Here is a 20235-nt window from a genome sequence, read left to right on the forward strand (position 1 = left end):
TTAGTGGATTCACCATTTTGTATTGCCCTACTCCCTTCACTGAACTAAATATATAAAAGGACTCTCCTTCTTCATACCTTTGGAGCATTTACTCTGTACCTGTTACTGTCCTGGGTTACGTTTTCATGTTACACACCTCATAAAACAATCTTTAATTCATGTATCTTTAAAATTTATCAGTGTACTAGCAGGGGAAAGTTTACATTAAGTCTATAAAGTGGGTTAAAAGATGTGGAAGAAAAGTCTCATGGTAAGGAAAGTTTTCTTAAAAAAAGAAAAAAAATTTTACTAGAGTTAAAAAGAGTCATGTAATGCTTAATACTATAATCACAAATTGAGATTTTTATAGTCTTTGAAAAACTGCCCGTCTAGTAATATTCTTGAATTATATCTGTTGTCTGATAAACACATTGTCATGAAACGAGTGTAAAAATATCTTAGGGTGAGGAGGGAGGGTGAAGCTCAGGAGTGGAGTGTGTGCTTAACAAGCACGAGGTCCTGGGTTCAATCCCCAGTGCTTCCATTAAAATAAATAAGTAAAAACCTAACTACCTCCCCCCATCAAAAAAAAAAGGGGGGGAAGATCTTAGGCAATTTATCTAAACAGTATTTCAGAAGTACCTTTGACTGTTATATTGGGTAAAGTGTCCTAGGTATGCAGCAGGAAAGTATAGGCAAGAAGTCATTAATATGAGAAAAACTGGTCTTTCCTAACCAAGGAATCAGGGCATTTAATAATAAATATTGTGTGTTGTATAAGGGTCTTATTCCAGTTTTTGATACTTGACCATGGACAGCTTTTCTTAAAAGTTTTTTTTACTGAAGTACCATTGAGGTACACTATTATGTAAGTTACAGGTGCACAACATAGTGATTCATAATTTTTAAAGGTTATACTCCACTTATAGTTATTATAAAATATTGGCTATATTCACCATGTTGTGCAATATGTCCTTGTGGCTTATTTTACACAGACTGGTCTGTACCCGTTAATTCCCTACCCTTATCTCGTCCCTCCCCTGCTCCCCACTGAAACTACTAGTCTGTTTTCTCTATCTGTGAGTCTGTTTCTTTTTTGTTATATTAACTTGTTTCTTTCAATTTTTAGATTCCGCATATATGTGCTACCATGCAGTATTTGTCTTCTTCTGTCTAATCATGTAGCATAATACACTCCAGGTCCATTCATGTTGTTGCAAATGACAAAATTTCATTATTTTTATGGATGAGTAGTATTCCTATATATATATATGTATAAATAATACTATTTTTATCCATCCATCTGTTGATGGACACTTAGATTGCTTCCATATCTTGGCAATGGTAAACAATGCTGTGTTGAACATTGCGGTGCATGTATATTTTTGAATTAGTGTTTTTGTGTATACACACACACACACACACATATATCTCCAGGAGGGAATTGCTGAGTCATATGGTAGTTTTATTTTTAGTTTTTTAAGAAACCCCTGTAACTGTTTTTCACAGTGGCCGCACCAGTTTGCATTCCAACAGCAGTGTACAAGAGTTCCCTTATTTCCACGCCCTCACCAACATTTGTTATGACAGCCATTCTGACAGGTGTGAAGGGATATCTCACTGTGGCTTTCATTTGCATTTCTCTGATGATTAATGATGTTGAGAATTTTTTCATTTGCCTGTTGGCCATCTGCAGGTCCTCTTTAGAAAAAAGTGTCTATTCATGTCTTCTGCCCATTTTTTTAATCAGGCTGTTTCATTTTTTGATGTTGAGTTTTATGAGCTATTTATATATTTTGGATATTAACTCCTGATCAGTCATATCATTTACAAATACTTTCTCCCATTCAGTAGGTTGTCTTTTTGGTTTTTTGATAGTCTCCTTTGCTGTGCAAAAGCTTTTTAGTTTAATTAGGTCCCATTTGTTTATTTTGGTTTTATTTCCTTTGCTTTAGGAGACAGATCTAAAAAAAATACTGCTACAATTTATGTCAAAGAGTATTCTGCCTATGTTCTCTCCTAGGATTTTAATGGTTTCAGGTCTTACGTTTAGGTCTTTAATCCATTTGAGTTTATTTTTGTATATGGTGTTAGAGAATGTTCTAATTTCAGTCTTTTACAGGTTAACTGTCCAGTTTTCCCAACACCACTTACTGAAGAGACTGTCTTTTCTCCATTGTATATTCTTGCCTCCTTTGTCATAGATTAATTGACCATATGTGTGTGGGTTTATTTCTGGACTTTCTATCCTGTTCCATTGATCTGTGTGTCTGTTTTTGTGCCAGTGCCATACTGTAGCTTGTATTATAGTCTGCAGTCAGAGAACGTGATTCCCCCAGCTCTGTTGTTCTTTCTCAAGATTGTTTTGGCTATTGGGGGTCCTTTGTGTTTCCATACAATTTTAACATTTTTTGTTCCAGTTTTGTGGAAAATGTCATTGGTAATTTGATAGGGATTGCATTGAATCTGCATATTGCCTTTAGTAGTATGGCCATTTTAACAATATTGACTCTTCTGATCCAAGAACACGATATATCTTTCCATCTGTTTGTGTCATCTTCAATTTCTTTCACCAGTGTTCTTATAGTTTTCAGAGTGTAGGTGCTTTGCCTCCTTAGGTAGGTTTATTTCTAGGTATTTTATTCTTTTTGATGTGATGGTAAATGGGATTGTTTCCTTAATTTCTTTTTCTGCTATTTCATTGTTAGTGTGTAGAAATGCAACTGACTTCTGTATATTAATTTTGTATCCTACAACTTTACCGAATTCATTGATGAGCTCACTGATTGATCAGCTGGTAGCCTTATGGGAGTTCCTTTGTGTTATTTCTTGCTTTTTCCTTAATGTTTTTAACAATCTCTCTTTATGTTTCATGTTTGCCATTTTGATTACTATATGCCTTAGTGTGTTCCTCTTTGGGTTAATCCTGCGTGGGACTCTCTGTACTTCCAGGATTTGGATGTCTGTTTCCTTTTCCAGGTGAGGGAATTTTTCAGCTGTTATCTCTTCAAATGTGTTTTCAGCTTCTTTCTCTCTCTATTCTCCTTCTGGGACCCCTATAATGTGAGTATCAGTGTGCTCAATATTGTCCCAGCAGTTGCTTGAAGTGTCCTCATTTCTTTTCATTCTCTTTTCTGTTTTCTGTTCAGCATCAGTGATTGTCACTCCTCTGTCTTCCAGCTCGCTGATCCATTCCTCTGTATCAGTTAGTCTGCTGTTCATTCCTTCTAGTGTATTTTTCATTTTTCATTTGTATTCCTCATCTCTGTTTAGTTGTTCTTTATATTTTCTAACTCTTTGTTTAAAACTTTTAACTTCTCGCTCTGTACATCCATTCTTCTCCCCAGTTCTTTGATCACCTTTACAGTCACTACCCTGAACTCTTTGTCAGGTAAATAGCCTACCTCCACTTCACTTAGTTCTTCTGGGGTTTTGTCTTGTCCCTTCATCTGGAACGTGTCCCTCTATCACCTCATCCTGCCTAAGTTGCTCTTTGTATTTTTATGTACCTGGTAGGTTAATTACACTTCTCAGGCTTGGAGAAGTGGCCTTCTGTAGGAGATGTCCTGTGCATCCCAGTGAGACACTCCCCTTTTGTCACCTGAGGCTATATGCTCTAGGAGTTCCCCCTGTGAGGGCTGCATGGGTCTTTCTGTTGAGGCAAGCTCTGTGAGTGACCTGGTAGGCTTGGTTGACCCCTAGTCAGTTTGTTGCCAGGTCCTGCCTTGTGCAAATGCTTCCAGCCCCTGGTTGGTGAAGCCAGGTCACAAGGCAACTTACTGTAGAATCTCAGGGTAGCCCGGGGCTAGTGCTTACTCAGTAGTAGGTGGATTCAGGGTTCAGAAGACTCCAGGGCTGTTTCCTGCCCACTGGTGGGTGAAACCAGGTCCTGAGGTAAGTTCTGGCCTACTAGTGGGCAGATCTGGTTCCTAGAGTCTGGTTGCAGGGCCCAGGAGTCCCAGAGTTGGTGTCAGATCACTTCTGGGGAGACAGAGCCCAGTTCCTGACACAGCTGGGTACAGGATCTGGAGTGTCCTCAAGCCTGTATTAACACGCTAGTGGGCAGGGCTGGGGCCCAGCTCTTCCCAAGGCGAGCTCTGGCCTCCTGATGAGAAGGCTGCGTCCTTAGGTTCTGGGATTGTGGTTTTCTTGCATCTGGTGTCTGCCCCCTGGTGACTGAGGCTGGCCCACAGGTTAAAGCAGACTTCCCGGAGAGCAGGGCCAGGGCCCAGGGCATTCGGGTGGTGCCTGCCCACTGGTGGGTAGAGCTGGGTCCTGGGCCCTCTTGGGGGCAGGGCCAGATCCACAGGTGGCTGTAGGCCCAGGGGTCTTGAGGCAGCTGTCTGTTGATGACTGGAGCTGTGTTCCTGCCCAGTTAGTTGCTTGGCCTGAGGTGTCCCAGCGCTGGTGCCCACAGGCTGCTGGGCCAGGGCAGGGCTGGGTCTTGGGGCTGGGGAGGGAGGGAGGGAGGATTCCACAGTGGCTCTTGCCAGCACCAGCGTCCACATGGTAGAAGACGCTTCCGATCATGTCTGCCACCCGTGTCTGGTCCCTAGAGTGAGCTGCAGTTGCTTCCTGCCTCTCCAGGAAACTCTCCAAGATCAGCAGATAGGGCTGACCCAGGCCCCTATTGAATTACTGCTTCTGACCTGGGCCCTGGGGTATGTGAGGTTTTGTGTGTGCTATTCAGGAGTAAAGTCTCTGGGGGAGGGTACAGCTCAGAGGTAGAGAGTGTGCTTAGCGTGTGCGATATCCTGGGTTCAATCCCCAGGACCTCCATATAAAAATTTTTTTTAAAGAGTGAAGCTTCTGTTTCCCCCAGCCCTCTGGGACTCCTGTAAGCACCACTGGCCTTCAGAAGCCGGATGCTCTGGGACTTGACTGTACTGCAAGACCGCCCCTCTTACCCATCTCATTGTAGTTCCTTTATGTCTTTAGTGGGAGATCTTTTTTGGCAGATTCTAGGCTTTTTCATCATGGTTGTTCTGCAAACAGTTGTGATTTTGATGTGCTCACGAGAGGGGGTGAGCTCAAGCTCCTTGTACTCTGCCATCTTGACCAATCTCAGTTCTGGAGGCTGAAAGTTCAAGATCAGTGTATCAGCATGATCTGGTTCTGGTGAAAGTCCTCTCCCGGGCTGCAGACTGCTGACCCTCCACAGATCCCTTACGGTGGAGAGAGACTGACCACGGACAGCTTTCAAGCCTCAGCCCTCTCTCACCCTCTCCCCATTGCTGGTACAGCTTATTGAGGTGCCACTGACATACCAGAAAAACCTGCACATAGTTGTTGGACCCTCCCTCTACTCTACAAGTGGGCAAGCTTATAAGCCAAAGTGCTCCTTTGGTGCCTACAGAAAAGATCAAACCACCTGCAGGGCCCACCTCCTAAACTGCATATAAACTAGAACAAGTCTCCTCTCCTTACTCTCTCAGGCCGTTGTGTGCCAACTTGGGGAGCCTGCCCTGCTGTACCCCCAAATCTCATTATGCATTAAACATTCTCATCCTCCTTCGATGTCTAGCATTATCAGTCTTGATATCTAAAGCAGATTTGGGCTAGTGGTTGTTGAGCTAAAACAGTAAAACAGCTGGGTATGTTACAAAGTAGGTTTATTCAGAAACAGCTAAGAAGTGCAATTTGGGACATGCAATCCATGGCAGAGCACAGGCAAATCTGGAGAGACAAAGGAGAGGAACTTTTTTATAGAAGAGAAAAGTAACTTGTGAAGGGCTGTTATCAACAAAAAGTGCACTGGAGAAACTAGTTCAGATGGAAAGCGGCTTTCCCTTGGCTGAGCTGGGACAGTCGCTCATTGGCTGGGCTGTCGCTGGGCAACGATGAGTGATTCCCTCCTCCTGCTGGGCAGGACAGTAGACCTTCCTCCTGTTGGAGGTAAAGAACCCTTCTTTCTATTGGTTTTGCAGTTGATGTCAGGTAGTAGGACATGAGCGCTCCCCCTTCTGGCCTTCTGACTCCATTTTACATGAGGTTTCTGTTTATTAACTTTTGGAGGGTCCATCTTATGTCTGTGGGGTGTCCAAAAGTGCAAATTAACTATTTTTAAGGGAATCAGTGTTAAGTTCCATGGGAGGGTATAGTTAAGTGGTAGAGTGCATGCCTAGGATGCATGAGATCCTGGGTTCGATCCCCAGTACTTCCATTAAAATTTTTTTTTAAAAGTAAACCTAATTACCTCCCCCCTCCACACACACACACACAAAGTTCCTAGTTGGCCTACAAATAAAACAAAATAAAACCAACCTTTCCTCCTGAAGTGAGTCTGTTCATTCTTAAGGGGAAACTTATGATCAGTGATTTTTTTCAGATTACTCCCATAAGGCCTCCAAGAAGAAAAAACTGTTCACATCTTTATTTCTAAAATTTCTTACTTCCTAACACTTTCATATGTTTAATATGTTTTTGTTTTTTACCTCATGTAAATCAAGGCCAGTGGAGCCACGGGTCTTAGGCACAAAGGAAAAGGGGTGTGTTGAAGTAGGATCTTCAGGTGCACATTTATAAGTAGCACTTCCAGCGTTAAGAGGGCACAGTCCAAAGTTGCACTGCTGCGGTGTTTTAGTCACAGCCACGTAGCAAGGGACAGAGTGCAGAAAGTATAACTCAAGCAAGTGATGGCTATGTGTCCATAAACATGTATGTTTGATTCCATTATGCAAAGAAACTGCTGCAGGCGCCTTCCAGCCTTGACTGCCTAAAGAGGGCCTGTGAGTATTCGCTGTGAAGTACCCCAGTGAGGTGGGATGGGCTTGATAAGATAGACACAACTCACTTAAGAGTTTCTGAATGGTTAAATTTTATTAATTAAAACATGACAACGATGACACATTGTGAGTAAAGTGTATCAAAGTGATGGATGTACACTGCTTTCTGGCTGTTTTGATTAAGTTCTGCTCTCTGATAACTGCTCCCTTTAGCTTCTAAGAGTAAGACTTACCCTTCACCCATTTTTGATACACAACGGCTGTTTTCTGTAAAAGGGAAAATGACCACTTCTCCATTATTCCTACCACATAAGCTGTCCCTACTAACCTATCATCCTACTCAGGAAAATCCCGGCCTCTTGAGGCCTGCTCCGTTTCATACTCAGCTGGGAGCACAGTGGTTTCTGATAATCCAGTGATTCCCCTGCTGCACCAACAAATCTATAGAAGAGGATCTGAAATTACCATGATTTACATCGTTTTATATATATTCTCCTCCCATCCTTATGCTCTCATTCGAAACACAGTATTGCCTGTGAAAATTCAGTGTCCTTTTTCCTTCAGGAAACATGAATATGAATGATCCTCATCTAATAAAAGCCCTTTTATCTCACTGATCCCTTCCCAGAGCCCATCATGGTAACGCATGAAAAGCATGTGAGGAAGGCTGTAGCATCAACAAAATTTAAACTTCAGGGTGAAAGACATCATTAGTAACACAGCCTCTTTAAGAAATTTCATATAATAAAAGCACTTTTTTTAAAGAAATGGTTCACTTCCAAAGATCTCCTTGCTCTACTGACACCCATCACTTCATAGATTTCAAATGATTTTGACATTTAATTACTGTGAAGGATTTAACATCTGAGGTTGATTAATCTAGAATGAGAGACTTAGTTCTCCCTGGTATAAATTATGTAATGTATAGTCTGTTGTTTAAAATAATTAAATGATTTACACCATTCATTACATTTCTAAGAGTTTCCAGTATGAAGTCTTTGGTGAATCCTAAAGTCAGACCATTGTCTAAAGGTCTTGCCACATTCAGTACATTTGTATGGCTTCTCCCCAGTATGCGTTCTGTCATGACCCCAAAGGTGTGAGCGTTTGATAAAAGCCTTACCACACACATTACATTTGTGTGGCTTCTCTCCAGGATGTATATTCTGATGTCTGGTGAGGCTTGCGTACTGCTTAAAGGCTTTGCCACACTCATTACATTTGTAAGGTTTCTCTCCAGTATGGATTCTCTGGTGAATTGTAAGGTTTGAGTTTTGACTGAAGGCTTTGCCGCATACATTACATTTATATGGTTTCTCTCCGGTATGGATCCTCTGATGCTGAGTGAGGCGCGAACACCAGTTAAAGGATTTGCCACATTCGTTACATTTGTAGGGCTTCTCTCTACCATGAATTCTCTGATGATCCCCCAAGCTTGAGCTCTGAATAAAAGCATTATCACATAGGCTAGATTCATGACGTTTCTTTTCAGTATGTATTTTCTGGTGTCTAGTAAGGTGCACAAGTTATGTGTAGGCTTTATCACACTCACTGCATTTGTAAGGTTTCTCTCCTGTATGGTTTCTTTTATGTTTAGTTAGGCTTGAACGCACAGTGAAGGCTTTGTCACACTCGTTGCATTTGTAAGGCTTCTCACCAGTGTGAATTCTCTGATGTTCTGTAAGACCTGAACTTTGGATGAAAGCCTTACCACAGTCATTACATTTGTACGGTTTTTCTCCAGTATGAAATTTTTGATGTTTCACCAGACTTGAAATGTGGATAAAAGCCTTGCCACATATAACACATTTGTGTGGCTTTTCCCCAGGGTGTACATTCTGATGCTTAGTCAGGTGTGAGCACTGCTTAAAAGCTTTGCCACATTCATTACATTTGTAAGGTTTCTCCCCCGTATGAATTCTTCGGTGAATCCTGAGGGTAGACCACTGCCTAAAAACCTTGCCACATTCAGTACATTTGTATGGTTTCTCTCCAGTATGAATTCTCTCATGATCCCAAAGATACAAATGTTTGGTGAAACCCTTACCACATCTGTTACATTTGTAAGGTTTCTCTCTGGTGTGAATTCTCTCATGACGCCAAAGGTCTGAACACTTGATAAAAGCCTTACCACATTCGTTACATTTGTGTGGTTTCTCTCCAGTGTGAATTCTCCAGTGATTTGTAAGATGGGAATTTTGGTTAAAGACCTTGTCACATATATTACATTTATATGGTTTCTCTCCGGTATGGATTCTCTGATGTCTTGTGAGGTTTGAGAACTGTTTGAAGGCTTTACTGCACTCATTACATTTATAAGGTCTCTGCTCAGAATGGATTCTCTGATGACTATTAAGGACTGAATGATGGCTAAAAGTCTTCTCGCATTCATTACAGTTGTACAACTTTTCTCTGTTTGTTTTCTGTTGCTGTGAAAGTAATGGAGGATACACAGAAATCTTTCCATATTCATTACGAATGTTAGTTTTGACACTAGGAGGAAATCTTGGAAGTGATAAAATTGAGGAATAAGTTTTGATAGACTTTTCAACTTGATTACATTCATAAATTTTCCTTTCAGTATGAAATTTCTGCAGTTCAGCCAGAGATGACTGAAAGCTTAATCCAATTCTATTTTTAAAAATTTAGTATACTTGTTTCCTGAAAAAACTCTGTTATTTTTAATTTTTAACAAATTCTTTATAAGTGACTTCCCATTCCTACAATATTGATGTATACTTTTTCTTAAAGAAACCCTTTGTTTTAAAGGCAAATTAATCCAGGATTTGCTGTCTTGTTTATCTTTTCTACCAGTGAGATTCATGTTATCTGTCATAAGCACTCCTTTGGAATTTCTTTCTTCATATCCACACTTATTCTCAGATTCATACGTATTTCCCCAGACTTCCCTGAGATCAAAATCTTCAATACCATGGCTTCCATGTCTTCCCAAGACCACTAGCTGATGTAATTCTCTGTTATTAATGTCTTTCTTCAGTAGTAATTCCTTGGTCATAAACCTAATGGAGATATCTGAAAGATAATTATAGTATTCATATTAACTAGAGTTGGAAGATAAATATTACACTAAAAGTAATTGAAGAGATTAAAACTACTCAACCAAGTTCTATAAATGTTCGCAAACAGAAAGGAAATAGAATCCTTTAATAAAAGATTAAGTGTATTTCAAGTTATTTTAAGTGAAGCCTACTTTCAAACACACTATGACCAAATTGCTCACACAATGTAAACTTACATAATCTCTAACAGTATATTCTTTGACTACCACAACTAATGGATGTCTTATATTTGAGGAGAAACAGATATTATGCAAATGCAGGTCTACTGCATAATTACTGCATGCAAATAAATAAACAAGAGGACGGAGGGGCAGGATATATAAGGAGCAAAGGTGTTATATACTATTGAAATTAAATTGTTATTAATTTTAACTACATTGTTATAAAGTAAGATTTTATTTGTAATTCTGGGGCAACTACTACAAAATAACTAAAAAATATATGGTTGACCCTTGAACAACATGGGTTTGAACTGCCTGGGTCCACTTATATGCAAATTTTTTTCAGTAGTAAATACCATAGTACTACATGATCTGTAGTTGGTTGAATCCACTGATGCCACAGACACAAAAGGAATCACATATACAGAAGACTGACTATAAATTATAAACAGATTTTCAACTGTGTAGAGAGTCAGCACCCCACACACCTGCATTGTTCAAGGGTCAACTGTATAGTAAAGGAAATAAAGAATCAAAATAGTACATTAGGAAAAAATCTATCTAACACAAAAGGAGGTAGTAATGGAAGACCTGAGGAGAAAAAAACTATGTAAGACACATTGAAAACAAATAGCTAGTGACAGAGATCCTCCTTTATCACTCATTACATTAAATGTAAATGGATTAAACACCAATTAAAGGGTAGAGGTTTACAGCAAGGATTCAAAAAATAGGATCCAACTATATAGACAAACTTCCTTTTATTGCACTTAACAGATACTGCATTTTTTTTTACAAATTGAAGGTTTGTGGCAACCCTATGTTGAGCAAATATAGTTGCACCATTTTTCCAACAGCATTTGCTCACTTTGTGTCTCTGTGTCACATTTTGGCTATTCTTGTGGTATTTCCATTGTTTCATTATTATTCTATTTGTTTTGGTGATCTGTGATCAGTGATCTTTGATGTTATTATTGGAATTGTTTTGGGGTATCACAAACTGCACCCATACAGACAGCTAGCTTAATCAATAAATGTGTGTGCTCTGATTGCTCCACTGACCCACCTCTCCCTCTCCTCAGGCCTCCCAATTCCCTGACATATAACAATATTGAAATTAGGTCAATTAATAACTCTACAATGGCCGCTATGTGTTCAGGTGAAAGGTAGAGTCACACGTCTCTAAATTTAAATCAAAAGCAAGAAATGATTGTTTAGTGAGGAAGGCATGTTGAAAGATGAGACAGGCCAAAAGCTAGGCCTCTTGTACCAAACAATTAGTCAAGCTGTGAACAGAAAAAAGTTCTTGAAGGAAATTAAAAGTGCTACCCCAGTGAACACATGAATGGTAAGAAAACAAAACAGACATATTGCTGAAATGGAGGAAATTTTAATGGTCTAGATAGAAAATCAAACCTGCCATAACTTCCCTTAAGCCAAAATCTAATCCAGAGCAAGGTCCTAACTCCCTTCTAAGAAGGCTGAGAGAAGTGAGGAAGCTGCAGAAGAAAGTCTGAAGCTAGCAGAGGTTGGTTCTTGAGATTTAAGGAAGGAAGCCTTCTCCATAACATCAAAGTGCAAGATGAATCAGCAGGTGCTGGTGCGGAAGCTGCAGCAAGGTATCTAGGGGACCTAGCTAAGATAATTCATGGAAGTGTCTGCACTAAACAGATTTTCAGTGTAGATGAAATAGCCTTCTCTTGGAAGAAGATGCCATTTAGGACTTTCATAGCTAGAGAGGAGAAGTCAATGCCTGGCTTCAAAACTTCGGAGGAGAGGCTGACTCTCTTGTTTGGGGCTAATGAAGCTGGTGACTTTAAGTTGAAGCCACTGCTCATTTACCATTCTCCAAATCCTTGGGCCCTCAAGAATTATATTAAATCTACTCTATCTGTGGTCTGTAAATGAACCAATAAAGCCTGGATGACAGCGCATCTGTTTATAACATGGTTTACTGAATATTTTAAGCCCACTGCTGAGACCTACTGCTCAGGGAAAAAGATTCTTTTCAAAATGTTACTGCTCACAGACAAAGCACCTGGTCACCCTAGAGCTCGGATGGAGGATGTAGAAGATCTATGCTGTTTTCCTGCCTGCTGACACAACATGCACACTGCAGCCCATGCATTAAGGGGTAATTTTGACTTTCAATTCTTATTATTTAAGAAATATATTTTGTAAAGCTATAACTACCATAAGCAGTGATTCCTCTGATGGAGCCAGGAAAATTAAATTGAAAACCTTCTGGCACCATTCTAGATGCCATTATGAACACTCATAATTCATGGGAAGAGGTCAAAATATCAACATGTACAGGAGTTTGGGAGAAGTTGATTTTAACCCTCATTGGTGACTTTGAGGGGTTCAAGACTTCAGTGGAAGTAACTACAAATGTGGTGGAAATAGCAAGAGAACTAGAATTAGAAGTGGAGCCTGAAGATGTGACTGAATTGCTGCAATCTCATGATAAAATTTTAACAGCTAAGGAGTTGTTCCTCATATGAACAAAGAAAGTAGTTTCTTGAGACGGAAGCTATTCCTGGTAAAGATGCTGTAAAGACTGTTGAAATGACAACAAAGGATTTAGAATATTATACAAACTTCATTGATAAAGCAACTGTAGGGTTTGAAAGGATTGACTCCAATTTTGAAAGAAGTTCTACTATGGGTAAAATGTTATCAAAAAGCAACTAAGAAATCTTCCATGAAATGAAGAGTCAGTCAATGCAGCAAACCTCTTTGTTGACTTATTTTAAGAAATTGCTATAGCTACGCCACCCTTCAGCAACCAGCACTCTGATCAGTTAGCAGCCATCAAACATCAAGGCGAGACCCTCTGCCAGCAAAAAGATTACAGCTCACTGAAGGCTCAGATGGTGGTTAGCAGTTTTTAGCAATAAAGCTGTTTTAAAATTAAGGTCTGTGCATTCTTTTAGACCTAATGCTATTGCACATTTAATAGACTACAGTATAGTGTAAACATAACTTTTACATGCATTATGAAACCAAAAAATTTGTGCCTTGCTTTATTGTGATATTTGTTTTTCTGTGGTGGCCTAGAACTGAATCCACAAAATCTCCAAGGTGTGCCTGTGTTCTGTGTGCAGGAGATTCACTTTGAGCAGAAAGATGCTTACAGGTTAGAAGTGAAAGAGTGGCAGGTGAGTCTCTTATGGGCTGAATTCCGTCCTCCCTAAAATTCATATGTTTAAGTCCTAATCTCCAGCACCTCAAAATGTGACTGTATTTGCAGGTAGGGCCTTTAAAGGGGTAATTAAGGTTGAATGAGGTCATTGGAGTGGGCCCTACTCCAGTGACTGGTGTCCTTATAAGAAGAGGAGATTAGGACACTGACACACAGAGAAGGAAGACCATGTGAAGACACAGGTAGGAAAAGACAGCCAGCTACAAGCTTAGGAGAATAACCTGAGATGAAACAACTCTGCTGACACCATGATCTCAGACTTCTAGCTTCCAAAGCCTTAAGAAAGTACATTTCTGATGTTTGGGACACCCACACTATGGTCATTTGTTATGGCAACCTTAGCCACCTAATACAGATTCTATGCAGACAGTAACCAAAAGAGACTTGGAGTGCTATACTAATACCAGACAAAACAGACTTAAAGTAAAAAAATTTTACAAGACATTATATATTTTTTAAAAGGATAACTTATCAAGGAATTACAACAAATATGAATATATATGCACCTAAACAAGAGAGCTGCAAAATACATGAAGCAGACATTGACAGAATTTTAGGGAGAAATCAAAATAGTTTTAAAATAATATTTGGAGGCTTCCATTCTTCCCTATAAATAATGAAGAGTACAGCCAGACAGAAGTTCAGTAAGGACTCAGGACTTCAGCAAGACTATAAACCCACTAGCTCTGACAGACATATATAGAACACGCCACCCAATAACAGCAAAACACACGTTCTTCTCGGGGTGCCCATGGAACATTCTCTAAGATAGACCGTATATTAAACCATGAAGCTAGTCTCAAGCACTTGAAAAAGACTGAAATCATATATAACATTTTCTCCAACCACAATAGAATAAAACCAGAAATGCTTTACTGAGGGAAAACTGGAAACAAATATACAGAAACTTTAAAACACTCTTGATACAACCAATGGGTTAAAGAAGATCTCACAAGGGAAATTTGAAAACACTCTGAGAAGAAAGAAACAAAAGCAACAGACCAGAACCTGGAGTACAGTATAGTGTGGCGTGGTACACTCCTGCTGAGTAAAAGCAGTTTTACTGCTGCATCAGAAGACCCACCCGACTCCTGGTACACATAATCCTCGATGTGTGGTGTGTCAACAACAGAACTGAAGAAATGGCTATCTCTGAGAGAGGCAGACAGCTTGTGACAGCCCCGTGTACTTTCCTGGGGCCCCAGGTGGCAATGTTTTCCCTTCTCATGAGAAGGTCTCCCAAGTACCTGATACGGGAGTGGAACCTGGAGACCTGTGGCCAGAACTGGGGAGGCTCCCACTTGGATCTGTGTGGACTGAAATCTGCGTACAGAACAAGACCAAAGAAGAAATAGGACCCCTTACAACCAGCCCTCCCAGTGCCCTGCAGGGTCAATGTACCAAAGAGATCATGGGGGCAGATAACCAAGAGTTATGGTCATGATCAAGATTCCTCTTTGGTCTTTGTATGAGCTGGAGCACCACTGGACGTTGGTAGGATAAACTTTTACATGTCTGAAGAAGAGAGCGCAAAGTGGAAGGGAAGAAAAATTTCCTCTGAGCTCACAAGAAACAAAACTTCTGTTTTCTCCTAGAACTTCCCCACTTACAGAGAGTTTCCCAAACACTATCAATGGTGCGGCTTCCTCTCAGCCCTTCTGAGCTCTTACTTGTGTTCACACCTTTGATACAGTCCCACCCATCTGGTTTTTTCACTATTTCTGCCTTGTTCTTCACATTCAGGGGCTCTTTCCCTTGCTCCAAAATGGAAGTAGTATTCAGACCAGAAAGAGAGTTTCAAGCTTGTAAGATAGAAACATAATGTGCTGTGGCTGTTCCAGAATACAATTCCAGCCCTCTGTTCTGCTAAGAAGAGGGGACATTACAGATGTGTCTAGAAAAATATTTCACAAATCTTTCACGGACTGTCTCCTGAATGCTTAAGGAAGATTTTTACAGCATACCTTGCTGTGTTCCAAGAACTACTGAATCAAAAGTACAGGGATAAAAGTGGATCCAGAATTGGATATTTTTACAGGTTTGCCATCAGATTTTGTTTTTACTCATCTTTTGCAGTGACTACAAGTCTAGTGTGGAGTGTGTGACCATCTGAAGAAAGGAGAAGGTGAAACTCCAGATGCAGTATTATCAACCTTTTCATTTCAGAGTCAACACAGCTTCAACCTCAGTTAAGCAGGGCGGAGGTTCCCAAAAGACTCACTAGGGCAGATCCAGACTTAGGGAGGGACGTTCTCCTCACCCAGGGAGAGCAGGTTCCTGCAGGTCTCCAACATCACGTCCCTGTACAAGGCCCTCTGAGCAGGGTCCAGGCACTCCCACTCCTCCTGGGAGAACTCGATGGCCACATCCCTGAATGTCAATGATCTCTGAAACGAAAAACATGTTTCACTAAGGGACCATGGGGAGAGCTCTTACCTTCACACAAAGGGTGAGTAGGAAACAGGCGTAAAGATCGGTTCAGTTGAAGTAACAGATCAGTTTAAGCAAGATATTTTGAGTAATTCATATGTCCCTGATTTTATTGTATCTTTCCAGCAGAGGGTATCAAGTCCACTAAATTACTGTAGATTTCCCATTTTGTGGACAATAAAAGCAATATCCAAATGAAAAATATTCAGCACAGGATTGTTTATTTGGACATTAAGTGATCCTCAGCACCTAGATGAGCTAGAGCCTGAGTGGTATCTTCAAGGATGACAGAGTCCACAAAAATGCAAAAATAGAAGTACAAGTTTATCCATATTTAAGCTCAGATATTTAGCCATTTACAAAAGCTAAGTGGAGTTTATTCTACTAACTTAAAAAAAAATTCAAGATGAGGAAATTGACTAATGCGGTACATTAATTTCACAGATTAAATAGAAAAAAAAAAGATTTATTACAGCAGCAGATCTTTAAAGAAATACTGGATGATTAAAAATTATGCTGGGGATAGGGGAGGCTGTAGTTCAGTGGTAGAGTGTGTGCTTAGCTTGCATGAGGTCCCAGGTTCAATCCCCAGTACCTCCATTTAAAAAATGTATACCAAATAGGAAATTAAAGCATCATAATCACTGGAAGCATTTCCACTAGAGCTAAGGATGAGATAAGTGGGCTGGCCAGGTTCCCGCCACTTTCCTCTGCGCAGGAGGCCTAAGGCTGGGACCAGAAGTGGGGAAGCAAATCCCCGTTAGCAATTTTACTGTGACACCTACTCACAAGACATTGCCTGAACGAGAGGAAATTTTACAAATTTTACTGAGGGACATAGCAAAGACATGATCAAGACCAGCAAACCTACTTTTTCACTGGAAGATGTTGGGGCATAAAGACCTCAGGGATTAGGAAATTCAGAGTAAGTCAAAGGCAAAAGAAATGTAGGATCTCAAAAAAAAAGTCTCCATTGTGTTGAGGAGAGAGAAAAATGTTTTTGATTAATGCATAGTTGGTTTACAGTGTTGTGTTAGTTTCTGGTGTACAGCAAAGTGATTCAGTTATATCTATATCTAGATATCGATATATTCTTTTTCCAATTCTTTTCCTTCACAGGTTATTACAAGATACCGAGTATAGTTCCCTGTGCTTTACAGTAGGTCCTTGTTGTTCATCTATTTCATATATAGTAGTATGTATCTGTTCATCCCAAACTCCTAACTTTTCCCCATTCCCCTTTGGTAACCATTAGTTTGTTTTCTGTGTCTGTGAGTCTATTTCTGTTTTGTAAATAAATTCATTTGTATCATTTTTTAGATTCCACACATATAAGTGGTATCATACGATATTTGTCTGAGGAGAGAGAAAATTTTGAAGAGAAAAACAAAATGGTAGGCCTTGCGAAACTACATGTGAACCTATTAATATAGATGTATATGTGTGCAGGGGGGTGTATGCACAAATGGGTGTAATACCTGAAACTAAACTGCATGAAATAAAATAGCTGTAAGATACATACAAAAAGCCAAATTAAAGAGATTTAGTTAAATCCAAATTAAAGAGATAATTTTAAACAGAAAACATTAGGACTGTATGGAACATAATACTTTGAAATGATGCCTGGGGAGGCCTTCCAAAGCAAGACCAGAAAACAGAGGACACGAAGGAAAGAAATTTATGTATCACTGGAAATAAGTGATAAACTAAGAAAGACACCAGAGTATGTATAGAGAAACCACAAAATACGAAATAGCTCTTAAAAACATAGCCAAAGAAAACTGAGCAAAGTATGAAAATGAAAACCTGTATTTCCAGAAAAGAATGAAACTGACTTACAAGCAATTGGGAAATGGAAATATAAACAAAGTATTGTCATTTCCCCCTAAACTTTCAAAGTACAAAAAGAATACAGTACCAGGTTTTCCTTACATCAAGGGAAATCTCACGTTGTTGTTGGGGAGGGTACCTCTGCTGCTTTAGGGGAGGGCATCTGATAAAATCTATCAAAGTATGAAACGCGCTATTCTTGACCCAGTAATCACATGTCAGGATGCCCAGAGAAATCCCCAGACATCTGCAGGGAAGTCAGCCTGCTCAGAGGAAGCCACCGAGGCATTCTTTGTATCAGCAAAAAATTGTAAACGGCCCTCATATCTTCATTAAGAGAATGTTCCAATGAGGATCTAAGAGCAAGCTGTATCTGTGTTTACTAATATGAAAACAACTTCTAGGGGGGCGGGGATATAGCCCAGTGGCAGACCACATGCTTAGCATGCAGGAGGTCCTGAGTTCAATCCCCAGTACCTCCATTAACAAAAAACAAAAACAAAAAAACTTCTGGACAAGTGCTGTGTAAAGTTTTAACAATTTCCATAATAAAATACTACGTAAACATTCATTGAAGAATTTTTTCTAAAATCTCATAATGACGCAAAGTGCAATTTTGTAAGATTTGAGTTGATTCGTGCCACAGAACTGACAACAGTGGTCCCTCATCGACACGTGAGGCATGGAAGGGGATGCTTTGCATCTTAGTGTCTAAGCTGCTGTTTGAGGGGCAGAATTTGACCACAAAATACATAATGTGATGTTTAAAATAAAATAAATATAATATTTATTAATAATGGTGGAACCAGAATTTGGCTACAGCCTCTCTGATGACAAAGATGAAGTTCTGTGCTCCAGGTCTTGGTTGAATTATGACCATGTTTACCTACAACATCTGCTGCATGATGGTCCTTGCAGGAACAGCGTGGTCTCCGTGGGGTGGATGTGCTGAGAATGGTTTTTTAAAACCTCTTACTCTTAGGTATTTAGATTGATTCTATACTTTAAAACCAATTATCGAATAAAACATCCTCTGTCACTGATGCCTGATCTGAATTTATACTCCATTCTGAATCATTCGTATTTTGGAACCAGAAACACCATGATCCACGTGTTTATAGCTCTGAGTGCACTGTAAAGTCAGGCAGAGCTGGTTTCCTCTTATCACTCGTCATTTCCAGAGTTTTGCAACTATTCCCACACACTAATACATAACTTCCAAGTGTACCTTCTTCCATCCTGGGCCACAGGGAGCCAGCAGTGCACAGATGGGCCCCTAAACTCTCCCTGCTGCCCAACAGCACTGACTCCGAGTCTCCAACCCACGGGGGTGAAGCCCGCCCAGGACGCTGCCCAGGGAGCCGCTTCACAAGTTTCAGGTCCCGAGGTCCCGGGGGTGGAGTCTAAGTAGGGAGGACAGGCACTGAGGGAGGGTCCTGGGTGACTGAATGTACAGGTGTCAGAGTCAGACAAGATTAGTGAATCCAAAGAAGGGCATTTCAAGGACAGATGAAATAATCAGCTGTAATTGACTGTTACATGACTTTACCTGAGACAGAGCCATTCCTGACCCCTTCTCTTTCCTGTTCCTCCTCTTCCAGGTTTCTTCCTCAGACAAGATCGATCTTGAGAAGTCAATCCTGTGTCAAGAATATGTTGTTTAACGCTTAGAATCAACACCCCTTCCTGTGCCATGCCACAACCACACACACAGGGGAGACCTCACCACGTGGAACAGTCTGCTGCCCACTGTCACAGGAGGGTCTCAGGACAGGAAATTCCACACACGGATCAACAAGGGAGTTTTCCTACCCTTTCCTTCAGACCATGCGCCCTTCTTGGTGAGGCCCTCGCATATGCGGTGCAGCAGTGGGGATCTGGTCTGGACTGAACCTCCCCTTGGTCACAGATCCGCCCTGATCAAACTCCATTCAGAACCGGGCCCCCTCACCTCTCCCGGGATCACTCAGCCTCGTGAGTGGAGGACCCAGAGCTTGGCTGCTTAGCGCTGGATACAGATCAGAATCACCGGAGGCACTTTAAACATCAGGGAGGCCCCATCCGACTTGACCTTCTGAAAGGGACTCTGGTCTGGGGTGGGGGGCGCGGGGGTGGGGAGCACAAGAGATGTAGCTCAGCGATCTGCTGTGCTCTGGGGCTGAGCACCCCTCCCACCTGATGGCTCTTTTGCCTCCCAGGGCCTTGCTGTCAGGTGCGTCCAGCCAGTGGAAGGGAAACCGGAAACCATAAAGAAACGTGGACCGGAAGTGGGGGTGGGGTGGAAGGTTATTATTAAGGGGAGGAAACAAGCTGGAGAAGATGCCAGGAGGAGGTGATATCAGAACACAAACCAGAGAAAAGGGATTTTGCCGTCGGCCAGGGAGGGGTCATAGATTTCTAGGCAGAGGGTCGCCATGGGAAGGCCCTGAGGTAGGGGCATCTCTGGCCCCAGCAAGGGCAAAGAGGCCTGTGTGGCTGGAGTGGAGTGAGTGCAGAGGGGGCTAGGAGGAGATGAGATCAGAAGAGTGTTAGAAGAAGCAGCTAAGAAAGGGCCTTGGTCTTCAAACACTTCCCCATACCCAGGAGATTTTTAGAAACCATGTGTTTCCCTATACATTTTAAGCAAACGTCTATTTTTAAATTTATTTTGTCTTTAGTTAAAACACTAGCAGGTAATCTCTTGTGTATTTTTAAAACATGCTGGTGGGGAGGGTAGAGCTAAGTGGTAGAGTGTGTGCTTAGCATGCACAAGGTCCTGGGTTCAATCCCAGTACCTCCATTTAAACAAAACGAAAAACATTCTGAGATGCTCACCTAAGCCCCTG

General features: G+C 40.9%; 1 protein-coding gene and 1 non-coding gene across 2 annotated transcripts in view; both read left to right on the forward strand.

The window, feature by feature from the left end:
* Positions 1–19107, forward strand: part of LOC105092002 (vomeronasal type-1 receptor 4) — a 104200-nt gene extending 85093 nt beyond the window's left edge. Inside the window, exon 5 of the mRNA XM_064489845.1 lies at positions 19012–19107. Within this exon, the coding sequence (XP_064345915.1) occupies positions 19012–19074 (63 nt within the window). The 3' untranslated portion in view covers positions 19075–19107. The remainder of the gene's footprint in view (positions 1–19011) is intronic.
* On the forward strand, positions 6070–6142 carry TRNAP-AGG (transfer RNA proline (anticodon AGG)). Its single transcript has one exon. It is a non-coding gene; the product is annotated as a tRNA-Pro (tRNA).
* Positions 19108–20235: the final 1128 nt, after the last annotated feature.

Source organism: Camelus dromedarius, chromosome 9 (genome assembly GCF_036321535.1).
Source record: "Camelus dromedarius isolate mCamDro1 chromosome 9, mCamDro1.pat, whole genome shotgun sequence".
NCBI classification, from domain to species: domain Eukaryota; kingdom Metazoa; phylum Chordata; class Mammalia; order Artiodactyla; family Camelidae; genus Camelus; species Camelus dromedarius.